The following is a 19,808-nucleotide window of genomic DNA, read 5'->3' as shown; positions in this document are numbered from 1 at the left end:
ATTAGGACACTCACTGCCTAAATCAAGATATACTGCAAGCCGTTTTCCATTCAAAAGAGCCCTATACCTACAAGACGCCATTTGACAAACTACCTCACACATGCATTGACTAAAATCAGTGTTGAAGGCTTGGATTTTCATTAAAAATTTGAAGGTTTCAGGCTATTTGGTCCCCAAGTTCTGTTTCTCAGAGCTGTCACTGTGCCTGCCCATCTGTCTAGTCCACACCTATTACCATACCTGCAGACTGCAAAAACACATATCAAGGAGGAATTAGGTTCTTGGGGGTGTGCCACCGACTCATGCTTAATAAAGTATAGGCATATTTAGTCACAACTGCCTGAAAACAGGAGTCAAATACGCACACTGGAAACATACTGTAACTAATGAATTACAACTAACCTAATGTAACATCTGTGACAGCGCATGGAACTGGCTAGTGAAAGATTGTTTCCTGCCTGTTACAAGATGGCTCAGCAGCAAGAGGGAAGTCAAAAAGTGACAATGAGAAACTGTGTTAGGGAAAAGCAGCCTCTCTGCAAGTGTTTCATTATAAACAAGAAGCAAAAAGCATATTAGTTTCCTTACTGCCAAGAAGCAGGAATCCTGTTTGTATTCCAAAGGAATATATAGCATACAAGAATCAATTCACCCCTTGATTTCTTTCAATAATGTAATGTCTGCAAATAATTTTTAGAAGGAACATACTTTAGAAGACAAGTGACTATTATATAAACATTTTTAAAAAGCTCACACAAAACAGATCTTTATTCTTTGTTGCAGAAAATAAATACAGGTGCATATTTCATATGCTTTTCTATAAAAGCACTCCTACAAAATCACTTAACTGCATACAACAGTACAACCCTTTTGGCTTTTAAAATGCAAATATTATACAGTCACTTCATTTTATTATCTTTATAGCACTTGTAGCAAGCAGCTTTGGAAAAGGAATGCTTAATTTAGAAGCCAAATTCTTGCCTCAAGTGTTTTTTTCTGGTCATGTATATAGTGCAACTAACCTAAAAGCAACTAGAACAATTCTCTGTAAAATGTTTATTACCCCCCCAAAAAAAACTGCAAAGAAAAAATAATTCTGAAAATCTGTTCTACCTTGATATTTAAACCAAAAGAAAACAAAAAGTGGCTCAATTGAAATATTAAGGTAAGCATGATGCTTCACAGCTCATTATCTGTTTGCTTCCAGTTTGGCCCGAGGTGTTTCTTTAGAATAAAAAGAACCATTAATCATCCAGTCCTATATTTCTGAAAAGGTATGACATGGACTCCCCATTGTGGATTCTGCGAATGGCTTCTGAGAGGATCATGCTGATATCCACAGTCTTGATCTTAGGGCACTGGAGTTTTTGTATTTCATGTGGAATTGTGTTTGTAACAACAACCTACAGAAAGAAAGAAAAAAAAACATCAGAAAGACTTAGTTCCCTTATGTTTTCCCCCTCCTATATTAGAACCATGAAAGGGAATGTCTACTCATCAGATACTATGAAAGTTACTCTTGCTGATACAGAACAAGATTTTACATTACTCTATCAGGATAAAAAATTCTGGAAAAGTCAGTCATTGCCATAGGATTCCATACATCTACACATACTAATGACACTGCCCTTCCTTCCTTCCATTCTGCCACATAAATCGAAAGGAAAGTATGAAGTATCCCCCACACTGAAGGAAATGTCTGCTAGTATCGGTAGTCTGTCATCTCATCTACTTTCCTATCATCTCATTGCTACAGTTTAAGTATGCATAGATGCTAAGATTCTAGCATACAATTCAACAGTAAGAAAGCATGAACCCAAGAACTACCCAACTATACTCTTAATGCCAATACATTTTAAGAATCAAGTCAGTAGAAAATTGCTTGCTAAAGAAAAAAAAGATTTTGTTTAGAAACTTGGAATCCACACTTACTTCATCAATTGCAGATTCTTCTATCAGCCTGGGAGCATCTGAAGATAGCAGGCCATGTGTGGCCATTACAAAAATTTTGTAGGCCCCTCTTTCCTTGAGGGTTTCAGCTGCCGCAAGAAAGCTGTCGACATCATCTATAATGTCATCCTGTCAAAATATGATCAGGTCAGTGAAGATTCAACATGTCCTCGGAAATATCAGCATAGTGCACCCAGAGTGACATTAAATCTTTTTCAAGTACAACAGTTTACATCCAATGCAAAATGGACATTTTTATTGATGCTATCCTTCAGGCACCCGAGCTGGATGGCAAAGGCTGAAGAGTGGGCAAGCAGAATGTGCAAAACTACCTGCAACACTAAGGGGGGGTGTGGGGGTCAGGATGGGTTCCATGAGGGGAAGAGGGGAAAAACAAAACAACTCTCACTCAAAAGCCAAACTAACACATATATTGTCCTTTTCTATTAAAAGCCCAGGGATTACTACTTCTTCAAAGCAGACTGTAAGACTGCATCAATTTCTACTTCACCAACATTTCTAAATTCACAGAATATAAACATACATGATGGTTTCCTCCTCTTATCTGATGTATAAACCCAAACTGAAACTCCTCATCTTTGGGGAAGCACTTCAACAGAAGGCCTATTCAATAGAAACAAGTTCTGAATGCTGCTTTTTAGCTTTATATTTCATACAATCAGCTTCAGTAAATGTGCGGAATATTGCCTCATGGTATAAAAACACAGTACCAAGGCCCACCATTGGTTAAGTTTAGCTGTTGACAGGCAATCAAGTACTTGATTTCTGTGCCTTTAATATGATTTATCAAAAGCCATGGCATCTCACTTACCACAATGATGGCTATTCTTCCTCCTACATCTCCAACAACTGTGATGGGTGGTTTTTCCTTTGGAATCAGCACTGATTAATGGCAATTTTTTTAAAAGGAGGAGACAGAAAAAAAAGAGAACATTTACGCAATGTACTTTAACTGTGGAAATGTCTGCTTTGCATGGGTCACCAGTGTTATAAAGAAGAAGTAGGGGAGCAACTATTTCAGTCATCACAGTTCTACTGGGAAAAGCAGCGAGATTTTTATACATAACTGATTGTTTAAACTTAAAGTATTAATTGCATGCATTTATGCCCCAATTCTTAACCTATACATAGCCCCACTGAAATGATCCTAAGAATAAGGGTGTGAGGGGTACATGTGTTTTCAACATAACCCACACACTCAGTCTGGACCATAAAAGTTTAAAAATGTTTTACTCACATTCAAGGCTTAGGCAGGAATTTGAATTTTTTCATACCATTTGGTAAAACCCATAAAAATACACCAACCATGCTATTTACTGCAGTCACTAGTAATCTTTCTACAATTTTACTACAGAGAATACCGAGTGGCTTGCAGACACAGTTCAATCACTCTACCAAGATTCAAGACAGGTTTAGGCAACGAAGTTTTGCTGCCATAGGTATAGGTCACGTTCACATTCAACAGGCTTATACAGCAAGCAATGACATTGATACAACTGCACAAAATCCCAGTGTCAGCTCAGTTTTAGCAGCTCTGAATCCCAGAAAAAAAATTCATATGGGGCCTCTGTGCCTCTCCTGACTGGCTGTAATGGCAAAGTTCTTCCTATACAGGACACAGACCTAATGTACTGCCTAGCACCAACAACATGGACAAAGAGCATCAAAAAGCCACCTTTTTTTCCTAGTGTATTAATAAGAAACACTCCTTTTTGACAGTCTCTCCCCCGCCAAAAACCCAGTAGGTGAACGCTAGCACACACAAACTTACTTACTGGGTATCTCCAAACTGGGATGAATAGCAGCTACATTTTTGGCTGTAGGTGGTGAGTGTCGACCATCCACCATGTCAGACTCAGCATCTTGAGCTTCCCCATGAATCACAGCAATCCCTAACCGTAGGCGTTCAGCAAATGACTGTGCCCTGCAAGGGAAGGATTTAAAAAAAAAAAATTACACAATATAATTCACATACATACAATGCTAATCTACTTCCATTTTATTTCTAAAGTTTCGGAGCAAAAAATGAATGATCCTAAAACTTAGGAAAAAGCACAGAAGAAACCACTTTCTCCTTAGTATCTTGTTCTCACCAGACTTGTGAGAGTCAGAATAACCCTGAAAGTATCCATACTGGCCTTGGAAGCAATAGGCTAAATGCTGTGGAACATACAATTTAGACTACTCCCTTCTGTTTTTCAGTGTCCATGCAAAACAATGCCCAGCAGTTTAAAAAAAAAAAATTTTCCTAGACCTCAGCATTCTTGAGATCCTGTGCATAAGCAGGTCTCATCTAACAATCACTCTGAGAATAGCCTTGAGGTCTGGATCGTCTACATTTAATTCATTAGAAATATATTTATTCAAATAAAAACAGAATACAAGTGTTCACTTATTTATTTAGCAAGATGTGCACTAAACAAGCCAATATCCCTGACAATCTGACACATAACCTGAGAGATCCCATAGAAAAGAGAATTCAGACCATCACTTCGCCTGACAAACCACTCTGAAATTAAATAGCTTGGATTTTTACAAGCCTAAAAAAAAGTTCTTTCGCCACGCGCTATTTCTTCAACTAGAATTAGAAATTTACGTAAAGAAGTTTAAGCTTCACAATTATCGGGAGGAGAGGGGGGAAGGTGGAGAGCAAAAGAGAGTCAGGAAAATAGTAACTGCAGACAGTGCTTGTATCCCAGGGGCCAAGAGGTACCAGCAAGTAAAAATCAAGTGAGATTCACCATACCTAACTTTTCACACCCAAAATTCCAGCATCTAGCCTAAGCCCGTGATCTAGTCTCCTTCTAGTCAAAGTGAAACCAGCACATCCAGAGTGAGTCACTTAGTTCTAACCAGTGTCTAAGACCTGTGGCCTAAACCATCTCCTTTACAGTTATGCCTCATTTCACTGTCCAAACCACTCAAAGTCCAGAGAATAATTTACCCATGATGATGGTTTCTGTTAATTAAAACTGAAGAATCTTCTGCCTTGCAGTGTTAGCATAAAATTAGGATATTGTTTCAAGTGGTAAAACACAGCATAAATTATGATTCCAAACATATTTATCTTAAAAGTTACGACTTAAAAGATGGAATCCTACCAGTGAAACCGTAAGGACTTTAAATGCAATAAACTGAATAGAGTTCCAACTAACAGTGAAATGACTTATTATTCATTTTCCAATAAGTTCAGAAACCACAGAAACATTCTGAACTCTATCAAGCAAAATTCTTCTTTCACAGGTAGACACTCATCTGAAAAGCACTCCTTGATTCGACTGAAGCCTTCAATCATCCCTTCCCAAACACAACATACTTCCCCAAATAATCTTCATAAATGCTCACACATACATGTGAAGAAGCTAAACAATACAGTTCTGCAGTCCTCTCCTATACAAATCAACCAGTTATGTATGCATCTTATCTGTCTCATCCGTTAATGGTATGTGTGGACCATCTGCTGGCACGCATAATTACCAATTAGGGGTATAAACAATGCTTCAACCAATGCCTGCCTACACCCAAGAGGTAAAACTGACACAAAAGAAAAACAACAGTCAAAAAACAAGCAAGTGTGAAATAGCTGGCCAAAAGATATCACAAAAAAGTACTGCAAAGTACTACTTCTACAAATTAAAGCATTTCTGATTTTCTACATAAAATAATGAAAACCTTTCCTTAAAAAGTATCACAATTCCTCGGCATGAAAGTCTAGATGACAAAATAATAACTTGTTGAAAAGTTATCACAGCAAATACAGTATTTCTTAAATCATCATCCAACTCTTTACCAGCTTCTGAAAGCAGTGAAATTCCAAGCAGCTTAGGTATAGACAACCATAAAGCTACAGGAATTAAGGACAACCGTTCAGCCAACAATGACTTCACAAGCAAAATTGGCTCTAATATAAAATCCTGTTCCACCATACTAGATGGTAAATCATCTGCAATTAGGATCTGATCAGTCCATGTTCTAAGATGTGACTATGTTAAGCAATTACTTCTGCCTACTGGAGGTATACTTCCAGCCATTTTTCATCATTTATAGCAGAAAAGTATATTTGCGTGTATTTGCATTATAAGATGATCAAATAGCTGCTTTATCCCAAGTACGACATTGAGTTATCTAACCTGTTTTTTTACTCTCCTTAGATTTATTAGGATGTTTGCGATGATCTAAAAACTACAAATCTGACAAAGCTGAAGCAGTACATGTTGGAAGGCTGCACCTTCTGATTACTGAATCTCAGTCCTTCATTTGATCCTAAGAACAAAAATCATGATAGACTTCCTGCTCTAACACAAGAGAGCAGATCTTACCCACCTCTTTGCAGACGCAGGTGATTTGGCCACAATTACAGCATTCCTGTAGTCTGGTATCTGTAGCAAATAACAGATAGCAATGTCTACTTCATATCCAGAAGAATTTTAAGCATCAATATTTTACCTAACATAAGAAAGTAACCTCAAGAATTCATGGTACATGGCCAGTGTTCACAGCTCAGTAAATCCAGGTATTAGGCAAATTCAGTTTTTAACTTAAAAATGTACCTTTCACAAACACAGTGTTATATACAGTTTACACACACAAACACTTTAGAAGAACATTATGGTTACAGGGACTAGTATTAATAAACAGGAAACTATCAACTAAAGCTTCCTGTTCAACTTAAGTACTCTTGTGCATACACACAACAGTCTTCAATCACCTGACAACATCTTAGTTCCTAGTTTGGGGGTTGTTTTTCAAAGCACCCACACAAAAAAAACCTCTCCATCACATCATACTGACTTCTCTCATGGATAAGGGATAAAAATTCCACATTCACGATCCTGGAGTTACAGTCTAACATTGCTGTCAACCACCTTTAAGCAGATCAGCACTAGGGAATGATGCTGCAAATGCTGGCAGCAGCAAAGCAGCAAGACCCAAGAAGGTCTGTTTTCATTTCAAGGGCTCACTGGTAGACATGAGTCAACCTTTATACGTACTACTTTATATGTACTACTACCTTTATATCTACTTCAAATCTGTGCCCCCCCTTACACTTGATCTTACATCTTTCCTTGCAAACTCAACGTTTCCTTTCACTGTGCTGTCCTGGGATGATGTGTGTGGCCACAAAGAGCAGAAAAGAGAGAACCTGTCTGCTCCTATGTCAGTTGCTGTAGCAAGAGTCCACAGCCACTATCAGTTACAATAGCAAATAAAGTCCTATGGAGCGGATCCAGTCCTCAGGGAATCCCAGGGATAAGGGCCTGAACACTCCCTACTGAATACATGCAAATGAATCTGTCAAAAGACCTTTTTAATATGACACATTTCCAGGGACAGTACCCGGACATACAGGTCACCACCTTTCTGTCAGATGTCAAATAGCTGCTCCAAAGCACAGAAATACTAGCTTTTCTAAACACAAGCAAGGTTAAGTTTTCCCTTAATCTCAAACATACGAACCACAATGGCTGAATTTTTCCAAAAGCATTCTGCCCGAAGTAGGCATGGGAAAATTTTTGCTTACGTTCTGAATTTTGCATGGGCCTAACCAACTGAAAATGAGAACTTTTCAGAGGACATGTCAAGCAACATTAACAAACAGCAATGCTAACTCCACCTATAATACCGGGAACTCAGCATGTACTGTCCTTTATAAATGCTTAATTATATAACAGGCTACAAAGATTAACACAATGGAAGGTATGGACAAGGTAGGGCATGTCTTTTGACATAAAAAAGACTTTGATCTCATTCAGACATTTTTCCCCTGCCAAATCTTAAAATTTGTTCTAAGCTCTTTAAACATGAAGTCAGAAAGCCATAAATGTCATCCAAAAGATAATCAGGCATCAATAATTCCTAGGAGCAAAGAGCTACGTCATTCTAGGAATTAACATGCACACATAAGAAAGATAAAAGGGCACTAAGTATTAAACATTTGCTAGGAATACAAAGGATGATCACAAAATTATTTTTATACCACGTAACTTCGCTGATTGGACTTACTTCATCCCAGAACGCCAAACGTACAACTCCCGTCAAAACCTATGCAGAAATTCCTCAGAGAACTATGAGCCCTCAATGTCTTTCTTTCAGTTAAATGGTTTGTAAGTGACCTCCGTCCTTATCAAGCTGGTCTCTATTTCATGCTATTTAATACACTCCATTACAACTACCATTTGAAACATTTTGCATGCTTTGGCGCTCACAAAGCAGGATATCTAGCAACCATGCTGTCACCACGAACTTGAGATGAATACTAAATTCTTTGGGAGCAACGCTTTCTGACCAGCTTTTAAGAAGGGATACTATATATCACCTGGCTAGCAAAGGTATTTGTGAGTATACACCCCATGTGATTGGATACATTCAGTCACTTTAGTTTTAATAAGCAGACAGAGAAGTGAAGAAATGAAGTCCTCTTTTGAAGATCTCTCTACACAAATACTTCAGCAGCTCTCTATAAAACTGTCATTAAAAAGCAACAGCAGGATCAAACTTAAAACTGCAATGATTCTTTGTAAACCATTAAGAACTCAAATACCAAAATACGCTTAAAGACTAAACCAGGAACATAATCTTGTTATCCAGTAAATTCCATAAGTCCAAGCAAAATACAAAAGCACAACTTGCCTTGTGTCTGCATATGTTTTTCTTTTTTTTTTCTTTTTCTTTTTTTTTAAACTTATGAAGTGATTATAACATACAATACTTCTGTCTTGGTGTATGAGCAAGATGAATGACTATGGCAAAGTCAGAGCCATGAGTTCTGTTCTACTGTCCTCTTTGTTAAAGATTTTCTGGTACCAAATACAAAGCTAAAAATAGGTTGAAATGGTAACTGATTCCCTACTCAGATTTCAAAAATTGTCATAACAACAATAAAAAGATCCAATATATGATTTTGTTAATAGAGACATTTACACCCCTATCAAAAGAAACAGGTTGGGTTGAAAAGTGACAGCAAACTACACATTTTCCTCTCACCAGGACAAAAGCACTTGCTTTTTTCCAGATTATTATTAATCACAGGCACAACATACATCTTATACCTACAGTTATCAACTGCACATTTTTCACATATGAATCTACCATTACCACTCTTGAAAGCACTTTATAGAAAGTAATATCCATTTCAAAGATGGAGAAAGCAAGGCACTGAACATCCGATGCTAAGCTCCTCAAGCCAAGAAAGATGAAGATTTCCTCACTAGAAGTCATCTCTTCTTACCTTGAGATTATGATTGATAGGCTATTTCTTATAGTTACAACTTAACCTCCAAAATGTTTTCATAATGCTGTATAAGTTACATATACACAAGCAGCCCATTCTATGAATACCAAGGAAGCCAGAAAAAGGAAAGGAAGAGGATGTCAAGAGCAGGAAAAGCTTTTTTTTTTTTTAAACCACATTAGTTAAAGGACTATGTCTAAGACAACAGAATAGCATCATTAGCATAGATAAGAAAATGCCAGCTCTTCACAAAAAGAAAGCTTAAGCTTGTAGGGAAAAAAAAGCCAACTATACCATCCTCTGCCCCAACATGTCTCTTCCCCCTTTAGAATTCTTTTTGAAAATGAGTTCATCTTTCACACATTTTCCTATAGGTAGGAATTTGCATTAGAAATCCTCGAGACCTGACACAGAATAATAAAAAAGAAAAGAAAAGAAAAGTAACAGTAGGCCTTCCTCACCTCTTCCTGGATATATTGTAGCAAAAATGGAGATGCTCTCAAGTTATCAACTGGAATATTGAAGAAGCCCTGTATTTCCTTCTGATGTAAATCCATGGTAATAAGGTGAGTTAGCCCTTTAAAAAAAAAAAAAAAAAGACAGAAGCACATGGAGAAAAGTGAGGGATAACAAGATACACTCTATTTCTCTAATAAACTTAACTGAAGTTTGTTCAGAACAAACTTTCTAAGCTGCATTAGAACAAAAGTACTAGTACACAAAAGTTAGTACTTAGGTACGTAGAATATTAAATAAGCGCCTCTTAAATACATGGGCATTATCACAGCTCTAGATTTCTATAGTTTCTTAAAAAAACAAAGAACCTCAGAACAATCTACATAATATAATTAGTAGTGCCACACCTTGATGAGGCAGGTAAGATCTTTCTCCATATGACATGTGGCAAATGGAAGCACTTGTAAGAATTTATCCTATGCCACCTAGCAAGACTCTGGCAAAAGCTAACCAATATTGGAGTTCTGAATTTCTGAATAATGGGCCCAAATTCTGATTACTCCCACATTTCTTCTCTCAAAATAAGAAACCAGATCACACAGTGCTCATTGTAACTGCCCATTTTTTTCCAGGGAGAGGAGCAAGTAGAAAGGAGCAGAAAGGAAATGTGTTGAAGGTGGTAAAAATGAGTAATCGCATTCTCGCATGTCATCTTAAACATAAAGGATACAAAGTAGATTCACCCAACAGGTACAAAACATACTAAAAATGGCAAAGTACACCTGTCAGAGTGTTAGAAAGGTGAAGAACAGTATTATGGCGGTGGAATATCACCTCCTGGAGTCCAGCAGACTCATCCTGTCAACTCAGTAGGACACAATCTAAACTGGATGTTATAAATTCTTAATGAAATCATCATTTAGAAGTGTCTCTAATTTTATCATCCTTTCTGTGTGTATTTTAAACTTCTGAAAAACTTTGCAGTTATTCTTAATCAAAGTCCCAGTTTGTGCACAGCTCTGAAAACTGACAGCGGGAACCCCCATTGCACTGATTATTTCATAACAACCTGCATTCTTACCAGCTTTGCACATCATTGAAGCCAGTAATTTAGAGACAATGGAGCCCCTTTTTCTCATCTTGCACTGCTTGCTGTATGGGAAGTAAGGAATCACTCCAATAATGCTTTTGGCACAGGAGGTTTTACAAGCGTACACCATGATCAGGAGTTCCATGATCGTAGTATTCACATCCCTGGAATGAGAAGCATCTAGTTCTGTATTCACGCATAAAAATTCTGGATCTGAATTCAATACAATGCCTAAATCTGCTCCAGGGATTTCACTCCAGTGCAGTTTAAAGAACAGTGACTGAGCTATCTCCATCAAGAATCCAGTTGTGCACCTCAGGAGGGCCAAGTGCACTGGACCCAGCATTTTAATTCTTCACTAGAATTACATGCCATCACTGTTTCCACTCCATTGGGCAACTCAGCAGTTTTTGTTATATCATTTTCAGGCTTTTAGTAATATAGCACGTTGCTACAACAAACTAGATCATAATTTGTCTCCAACATTACTTCTACTGTGCACAAAACAGATATATTTTCCATATAGATAAAAAAAAGACTGTACAACATATTCTTCTATCATTCAAGCCAACAGGAGGCTAATTATTTAGCAACTATCATTATTTTCTGCTCCAAAAAAATTGAGAGGTTTTTCTTTTTTAGCTGAGAACTGATCATCAACTAAGAGATGTAATATTTCTGTTACTACTAAAAAAATCAGAAAAATCCCTTGCATTTGTAAAGCTCTTTTCACACCAGAAGAAAGTTGTTTTATGAATGATGGGACCCATTGCCTAGAATAGTCCTCCTACATTTAAGTTTGTAACAATGCTGGACTTGGGGTAGCTAACATGACAAGAATTTAAAGAGAATGTACTGAGCAAGAGAATGCAGAGACCCTCAGGGAAAATTTTCACTGAAAATAATATAGGTTAGACCGATGTCTTCTCTGTGAACATATGAGTGAGTGAGTGAGAGAGAGAGAGAGAGAGAGAGAGAGAGATAGAAGCTTCTATAAGCTAAGTTTATTATCGTATACCATACACAAAAAAGGCAAATAATTGAAAGAGAGGCATTCTTATGGACAGTCCATGACAAAATGCTAGCACAGCATCTTCAAACAGTTACTCACTTCGAAACTGTCTGGATGATAAACACATCCTTTCCTCTCACAGACTCCTGGATCTGCACTCTTGTTTCTGCCAAGGAAAGAAACATGTAAGATTCACAGGAGCAAAATGCAACAGAGTCTAAGAAAAGAGTAGCCAATAAGTCCACATCCTACTTAGATAAGTTTCCAGTTTTGCCAATTAAATGCTCACCTCTGTTTGGCTCCTGATAAACCTGAACTTTCCCCATTTCAACTCCTAAGCGCCTGCAGGAGCAGAAAAAAGAAAAACAAAAGTCAGTATGTGAAAATGAAGGCCAAAATGAATGAAAAGCCCATACAGTGCAATAGTTGTGAAAAGGCTACATTTCACAGGGAAAACAAAACAATAATTATATTGGAAATCTCTTAACAAAGCATCCACACTTTCCAGAAGCTACACTACAAGCTAAACTAAACCTATTTCCAAGTCAAGCTCAGAAGAATGAACAACAGAATAAAAATACTGGATTATTAAATTATGTATTGATTTCTCATTATTATAACATATATATACATACAGCAACATAAACATGCACAATGCTTATAAGACTGCATTTAAATAATTCTTTTTCTTAGAAGAAATGACAGTCTAGAATGAACAGTAAACTTCAGAAAGCTCTATTCAATGAATAATGGAAGACTAACTTGTAGGTTTTTTTCCCACTTCTATATTAGCATAGAACAGCATCATTAAAAAAAAGGAGACAACAGAATATGGCATGCACATACATCCATGTCCTTGCAATGCATAGCTTCAGTTCCTTTGTGCTCTCCTTTCTCCTATCTCTGTCAAACTTAGGCTACATAGGTCTTGGGAAGAAACCCATCATATGCAATACTTCTGATATTATGCATACTAATACTGTTATACTAGCAAGGTAAACATTTACTTAAGTCATACAAGCTTTGCTGAAGATATTCATGCATTTAAAGCTAAACAAATGTCTCCATCTAAAATATACGAGGAACAGGATGAATACAGCTTTGCCTTCTAAGAAAGCTACACTACAAGGAAAATGAGAAAATGATGAAATACTTCTGCCATGATTATTTAACACTATCGAAAAATTAGTTTTTGCCACATGTTCTCTAAAGCATACTACAGCCAATCGCAACCTGTCACTGAACAATTTAAACTCAAGTGATTTTCTTTGTTATTGATCTGTTGAAATACATTCCACAATACAGTACACTAACTCTTCCAGATGTTCTTGTAAACAGTAGCAGTTTTCCTAGGTAACTGTTATAAAATGCAAAAATCTGTCCCATCATAATAACAACAAGATACTAAGCTGCTCTGCAGGCAGATTTTACTTACTCAGCAATTCTCTTTGATAGTTCCATGCATGAGGAATTTGAATTAGCTGAAAATAGTACCAGTCCACCCTTGGTTATATTCATGATGGCCCCAAATTCAGTTGATGGCACACAAAACATCAAACCTACGTTGTCTTCCAACTTCTAAAAGACTGCAAGAGATCAAAGGTCTATTAAAGCCACAACATTAAAAACAAAAAGACAATTTTTCTATGATTAGAGAGTGAAGAGTTGCTCATAAGCCTGAATTCTCCAGCATCCTTAGTAGTTTTATGACTGTTTTTATAATACCACAAAGACATCCTTACAGTACTCTTTACAGACCTAGCTCAGTATACCTAACAACATAACAAAAAAAAGGGACTTCAGCCAGCTTTGCCCTCCTTCTCCTGCCCCCAAACTTTACACAGCCTCCAGTAGAATGTTCCCCAAGAGATCTCCATAAGCTCCCACTAGACAACCTCACTTCAACACAGCTTGACTCGTGTTTTGTTTTCCTCCAGCTGTCATCTGATAACATAGACAATCTTTTCCATCGGCTTGTCCAGCTCATTTTCTAGAAGAACTGAGCAACATTTAATGACTGTTTCAAGATCACAAAGCCAGTTATCAGTAGGATTAAGCAAAACAGAGAAGCTCTTTTTGTCCTAGCACTCTGCTAAATTGACTAGAAGAGTCTATTTACAAAACTGCGCATCTTCCCATTGTTTTGCAATAAATTATAAACTTACAAATAAGGATGGAATGTAAGGAAGAGTTCAATAAAGTTGGTAGCTGTAAATAATGACCTCTTGCACAATGCATCCACTTGCTGAAGTAGCTGTTGTCATTCTTTGATACTAATATTTCTCCTATGGAAACAGGAGAAAAATATCAAGAGGAAATTTAGGCATTTTTTTCCAAATAAAGGCACAAACCACTAATCCCATCAAGGTTCTTCACTTTTTATTCCTATTCTGAAACATCACTTTTCATGCCTTCTAACATAATGTTTTGCTCAAATAAGAGAAACAATCATGTTGACCAGCAGCCACTGACCTAAGTAGCATTCAGATAACGAAATCTTAAAATGCAGCCCTTCTTACACATAAGTAGTCCCATCCTTCACAGTGCATTTTAGCATTATGTAGGGGACTGAAAATATCAAATTCCAGGAGCATAATTCAAAACAAAGTAGAAATTAACATTAATCAATACCTTATTCCCTGACAAACATTTACCTACTGAAAAAACACAATTATCTAACAGTCATATATAATTTGTTCTAAAAAACTGATGGCATGCCATCTATTAAGTACTCCAAAACAGCATTCAAAAGGAAAAATAACAGTTGTCATACTGACAAGAACAGCTGGATAGCCCTATTAAAAGAAAGTCATTCAGCCCATCTTTGCAACTAGACATACTCTTGCCCAGTTTGACCTAGCAACATAAACTGTACCGGATTCATTCTCAATTAAGAGCTAAGGTAAAGTCAAGAACTTCCTATAAATGAAATTCTCCATGAAGAGACTACACCATGCTCAAACACTTTGAATCAAAACCTGCCCATGATCAAAATTTCCAAAATGTGTAGAAAGAGAGCACAAACAGGGACAAAATGGGCAACAGCAATTTTAATGCCTAGATGTTTGCCTCTACTAGAACCTGGTGGGCAGCTAAAACAATACCCTATCCCTTGCAGTCTTTGCTTTCAGCTGAGAACATTAAAAAAAAAAAAAGAGAGAATTTCTTTGACATTTGAATCCTAGATGGCAGTACAGCAACAGATGTAGTCTAAATCTCAACTATATCCCTATATCCCTCCCAAAGTACCCAACAATTTAAGGGAGTAGTCTCAACACATTTTGTAATAAAAACCTAATTCCATTTATTAGCTAGTGTTTCTTTTGTTTTGTTCTAGTTACTCTCCATAACTCCCAGATGTTAACTTGCCATCATCTGCCAAATATTCATAGCAGTGTTAAAGATGCACCTTAAAATGCATCACAAATGCATGCTACAAGTGTTTCCTTGATACAGGCTTTTAGCTCTCAGAACAATACCTGAAAGTACTTTTCCTGTGTCATTAGATGGGAGCAATGTAGATACATATTTGCAGTAATATTTGAAAGCTGCATATGGTGCTTTGAAGATGTTATTTTTTCCCCCCCCACTTATGTTACCTTCTTTGTTCCACAGATAAGGAAACTGAGGGGAGTTAGAGATCTGCTGAAAGGCAAGAGCTGTTGTCTCCCATCTACTGTTCAGGATGCATTTTACTCCACAGTAAGATGCTGACATATTTGTGAGCAACACTGAAGATTCAGTTTTCCACATAAACACAGGACAAGGGCTTTCCTGTGGACATGCTGCAGCAGCAGCAAGTGGGTTACAGTGTTTGGGGGGGGGGGGGGGGGGGAAGAAGTTGCTTTCATAGAGTAATAGTGGTGTATCATCCTCGAAGCACATGTTGGGATGACAGCAAGTTCACAAGCTTTATTAGATGGGCAAAGACACAGCCCCACATGAGCCAGCGGGACCATAACCCTCTGGCTTTAGGTGGGCAAGTCTTCCAGGTCCACATCAGATTCGGGGAAGACATGTGCCACAGCATGGGCTGCAGCCCAGGAACTCCCACCCTTTCCCTTCGGCTGCACATGATTACACGCGCACACCACGATGAAGACAGCAGCAAGGGGACCGAGCACACCCGAGGCCCTGCTCCCACGGCCTCTGCGCCTCGGGAACGGGGGCGGGAAGCAGCAGAGGGAGGAACGATGCCGGGTACAAGCCCGGCGGTGAAGAACAGACCCCGCGGGGTGGGGAGGGGGAAGCTGCACCACCTCGTCGCCTCCCCAGCGCCGGTGGGTTTCCCCCGGGCACCAGACCGGGGCGAACTAACCCCGCACCCCCCTCACCCCCCTCACCCCCGAGGCCAAAGGGACACCGCGGCCGCCTCACGCCTCCCTCCAGCTGCTCCGGGCGGGCGGGCGGCCCTGCCCGGCACCCCGGGTACCTCAGCGCCTTCCTCCCCGGGAGATGGGGGGGGGGGAGAGGGGGCCCCCCGCACGCGGCCCCCGCGTCGCCCCCTTCCCCCGTGGGGCCGGCGAGGAGCCCGTCGGGGCGGCGCAGGAGCGCGGCCCCCGCGGGCGGCGGACACAGCCCCCTTCCCCACGCAGCGCGGGGCCCTGGGAGGGGAAGGAGGGGGTCGCCCGCCTCGTGAAGGCCTTACCTGCCGGCTCCGGCCCCCCGGCCCCGGGAGAAGGCGGCCCGGCCGGCGGGCAGCGGCAGAGGCGGAGGCCGCGGCGGAGCTCAACCCCTCCGGTCGTCCGCTTGCAAGATGGCGGCGCCGCGCGAGGGTGGGGGGGCGGGCGGGCGCGCGCGCGCGCGCGCGGGGCGGGCACCAGGCCACGCCCTCCCTCCCCCCTCCCCCTTTTCCCGCGCGGCGCGGCCGGGGGGAGCCGCCGCCGGCGCCATGTTGGCCCCTCGGCCGGGCGAGGCGGGAGGGAGCGGGGAGAGGGGGGAGAAGGGGAATTTGGGGTCCCCCTCCAAGCACAGTGGCTGCGGGAAAGCGGGGGGCAGGGTGCACGGTCCTGGCGGGAGGTGGGGGCCGGCCATTCCTCTGGGTGTCCCAGTCCCAGCCCCATAACTTCACCTTCTTGAAGACAGCAGCCCATGGCTGGGCAGCGGCCCTGTGAGGTGATCAAAGCCGCCTCACCGTGTCCAGGCGCTGTAAGGCCCCGCGGCGGCTGGTGGAAGGTGTCTGCAAGGCCCAGGGGTTTGGGGGCTCCTCACCTGCCTTCCCCGGCAGCCTTGCACAGCCTCCGCACCCCGGGCTTTGCCCTCCATCCAGCAGGGCTGGTATAGAAGGAAGCCTCTCTGGAAAATAAATAGAGAAAAAGAGCCTGTGGTCTCTCACTTCTTTATAAATAACGTCAAGAGTATATCCAGTTTGTCTGGAATCCCCTTTCAGGGCTCTCCTTGCAACGTACTTGGGTCAAACTGGACAAAAATGTATTTGACATCTGCTGCTTTTGGTCACTTTTAAAAAGCCCATGTTTATCACAGGACAGCAATGATTTAAAAATGCATACTTTCATTGTTCTGCAATAGTTGTAGTCATCCTGCCTGGGTTCGGGTAGGTAAGACTCATGTCAAGGGTTTCTCCCCGACCCCTCCCCCCCCCAAAGAAAATAAATATAAAAGCACTGTGGGTTTCAGTAACTCAGTGGCTAGAAGCTATTTAAAGTAAATTATGCTTTTGAGCATGTCCAAGATAAACAGCATTCTATTATATACAGATCAGAATTTATAATAAAGTTACAAATCATATTCTCTTTGCTGCAGCTTTTCTCATGAAAATCAGTTATCCTTACTCATTCTTGGGCAGCAGGACAGAGGGCCCGTTGGAGCAAGACCTTGGGCACCCAAGAGGATCCTTCATGTCTGTGCTGCCTCTACCCTGCAAGGGGACGAAAAGCCCCAGCTGCCAGGACTTCTCACCAAATGGACCTGCAAAAGGACAACACTGAGTTTCACATTTTGAAATTGCAGTTTCTGCCATTATGAGCTGGATTTTCCATTTTAGATATTCACATCCCAGTGTTTTTCCCCCCATATTTCACAGTACCTGCTTATTGTTTCTTGCATTCCACCACTTAATCGATTGTCTCCTTCTACTTTCAACTCAGTCTGAACTAAGACAGGAGAGCAATTTAACCTGGAGCCACTGAGCAGCTGCCAGATATAGAGTTCACCACTTGTAGCTTGCACACAAAGAGGAAACATCTGTTCAAAATATGTGAACAGAGAGACCATAAGCCTGTTTGAACCCTCCCAGAGATGCAATGCTGCAATGGACTCTTTTTGAATTTACACTGCTAAGTGCAAGGGAACAGACTTCTACCTCTTCACCACCCTCAATATTCCCAGTCCCTCCCCCCCCCCGTTTATAGGCTTTCATTTCCAAAGTTGATCCAGGTTCATTGACCCTGCTGGGTTGTTTTTTTTGCATGTGAGGTTTTATTAGCTTCTTTCATAGAGCAGCAAAGATTTCTCCCTTAGCATAAGTCTTTCAGTGCAGGATTTCACTACAGGCTAATATGGCAGAGCAGGTTAAGGCAAAACAGCTGGAAACAGCACACATTGAAGTACTGACCCGTAATGCAGTTAGCAACTTCTCTCTAGAAGCATTTTTTAATACCCCAGGGCACTCGAATTTGCTGACTATTTGATTTGTGCTTCCCCAAATTCCTGACATTTCTTAAGCAAACCACAAGACTAGGAACTAAGAGATTCTGTCTTCTTATGCTTTTTCTAAGGCTACTGTCTTTGTTTTCTTGAAACAAGTCAATTAATTTCTTCCCTGCCTCTGTTTTCCTGATCAGTAGGGTTTAAGTTTAAAACTCAGCTCCCAAGGGAGAAAGGGATTTGCTAATTTTATAATATGCTATCCAAGTGCTAAGTGTTAAACAAATAATTGCTCCAAAATGAGCACCCAGATATTATTTCCTATATAATGATCCAATTAGCAGTCATTTAAGGAAAAGTCGCTGGGTGTGAATATACTGGCTCAGAGTTTTGTTGTTGTTACTAGTAGCATTAGCTGCTTTAGAGAACCAGAATCCGGATTTAATGCCGGCAAGCAGAAGCCTGCACAAAACTCACTGAGTCCAGCCAAGGTGAAGGGTGCTGCTCATCCAGTGCTTGGCTGGACGACAGCCTACATTCATCACCTGCCAGAAGACAAATGCTATTGTCATGCAACCTCCCTAAGCTCCATCCATCGCTGTTCAGCCAGGGTTGGTTTTGTTTTTTAAAGGTGGGTGTTAAAACTCACTTGACAGTGAGAGCTATCAACACAGAACCCCAGAGAGCTGTTTTGACTCGATCCTAACGGAGCCCTATGAGTAGGTTTAGTATCTCCCAACAACTGGCCATACATAGCATCCTGAAAGCATCCCCTGCCCTGCATAGCCTCTCCAAGACCACAAGGATGTTCTGCAGGGCACCATCAGCAGAACACCACCTCCCTCCCCTGGCTCTGGCTTCCTTGCCTTGGAAGTGACTGTGCCTGGCTTCCAGAAGATGTTGACTTGGATATTGTCCAGCTAGGGAAGCAGAACTGACAACAGCTATAAATATATTTCTGAATCAAGGGAGGGAGGAGTCATTTTGTCGTTTCTTCCCCATGCTGGGGAGTGATCTGGAAAATAGTATCCCCCGCTTTTGGGGAACCAAAGTGCCTTAGAAAAAGCCCCGGAGCAGAGAACACATCTTATCTATGTGAAGGGCTATGTAAGTAGACAGCACTCTCTAATTGTTTTAGCAAATATTACTGCCTCTCCATGGATTAGCTGTCTGCAGGAAATAGGCACTGAGTCACTGATACAGTAATGTTCTTTCTGAGTCATGCGACTGAAAGACTGATTGAGTTCAATTTGTTTTCCTGTTTCTAGCAGTGCTCTCAGTTCCACATCAGTCTGAAAGGATTAACAGATCTGCCGTGTCAGCCTTCGGCATGGACACAGGGCTATCTCCTGCCAGGCTTCAAACAAAGCAGCGAAAGACTTGCTGGAATAGCTGGCGTTTAACAGGTCACTGCACAGACACATGTCTCAAGCCAGATGGAG

The 19,808-nt window shown here is 40.6% G+C and overlaps 1 protein-coding gene across 3 annotated transcripts; it reads right to left on the bottom strand.

Moving 5' to 3' along the window:
• Nucleotides 1-749: 749 nt before the first annotated feature.
• On the bottom strand, nt 750-16,536 carry PRPSAP2 (phosphoribosyl pyrophosphate synthetase associated protein 2). Of its 3 annotated transcripts, none has more exons than XM_067306211.1 (12): nt 16,409-16,536; nt 13,926-14,045; nt 13,196-13,346; nt 12,050-12,102; nt 11,860-11,926; nt 10,740-10,912; nt 9,664-9,779; nt 6,295-6,350; nt 3,747-3,895; nt 2,783-2,853; nt 1,933-2,079; nt 750-1,403 (listed from the first exon to the last, which is right to left on the bottom strand). In XM_067306211.1, exons 3-12 carry the CDS (start codon nt 13,312-13,314, stop codon nt 1,245-1,247), a joined length of 1,110 nt encoding a protein of 369 aa, XP_067162312.1. In that variant the 5' UTR covers nt 13,315-13,346; nt 13,926-14,045; nt 16,409-16,536; the 3' UTR covers nt 750-1,244. The 3 variants fall into 3 exon arrangements, with proteins under 3 accessions (XP_067162312.1, XP_067162313.1, XP_067162315.1); XM_067306212.1 differs by having other exon boundaries at nt 13,983-14,045; XM_067306214.1 differs by lacking the exon at nt 13,926-14,045.
• Between the last annotated feature and the right edge of the window lie 3,272 nt (nt 16,537-19,808).

The sequence above is a fragment of the Apteryx mantelli genome, chromosome 16 (genome assembly GCF_036417845.1).
Source record: "Apteryx mantelli isolate bAptMan1 chromosome 16, bAptMan1.hap1, whole genome shotgun sequence".
In the NCBI taxonomy this organism is placed as follows: domain Eukaryota; kingdom Metazoa; phylum Chordata; class Aves; order Apterygiformes; family Apterygidae; genus Apteryx; species Apteryx mantelli.
Note: the sequence above shows the minus strand (reverse complement) of the source record. Positions and strands in the feature narration are given on the sequence as shown.

Bases quoted from the DNA above. Each gene is read 5' to 3' on its own strand.
- PRPSAP2 (XM_067306211.1), bottom strand. From the start codon at position 13,314: ATGTTTTGTGTGCCATCAACTGAATTTGGGGCCATCATGAATATAACC. The intron at 11,927-12,049 runs GTGAGCATTTAA...TTTCCTTGGCAG, and splicing joins TTATCAGGAGCCAAACAGAG to AAACAAGAGTGCAGATCCAG. The intron at 2,080-2,782 runs GTAAGTGAGATG...ATATTTTGACAG, and splicing joins GAAGAATAGCCATCATTGTG to GATGACATTATAGATGATGT.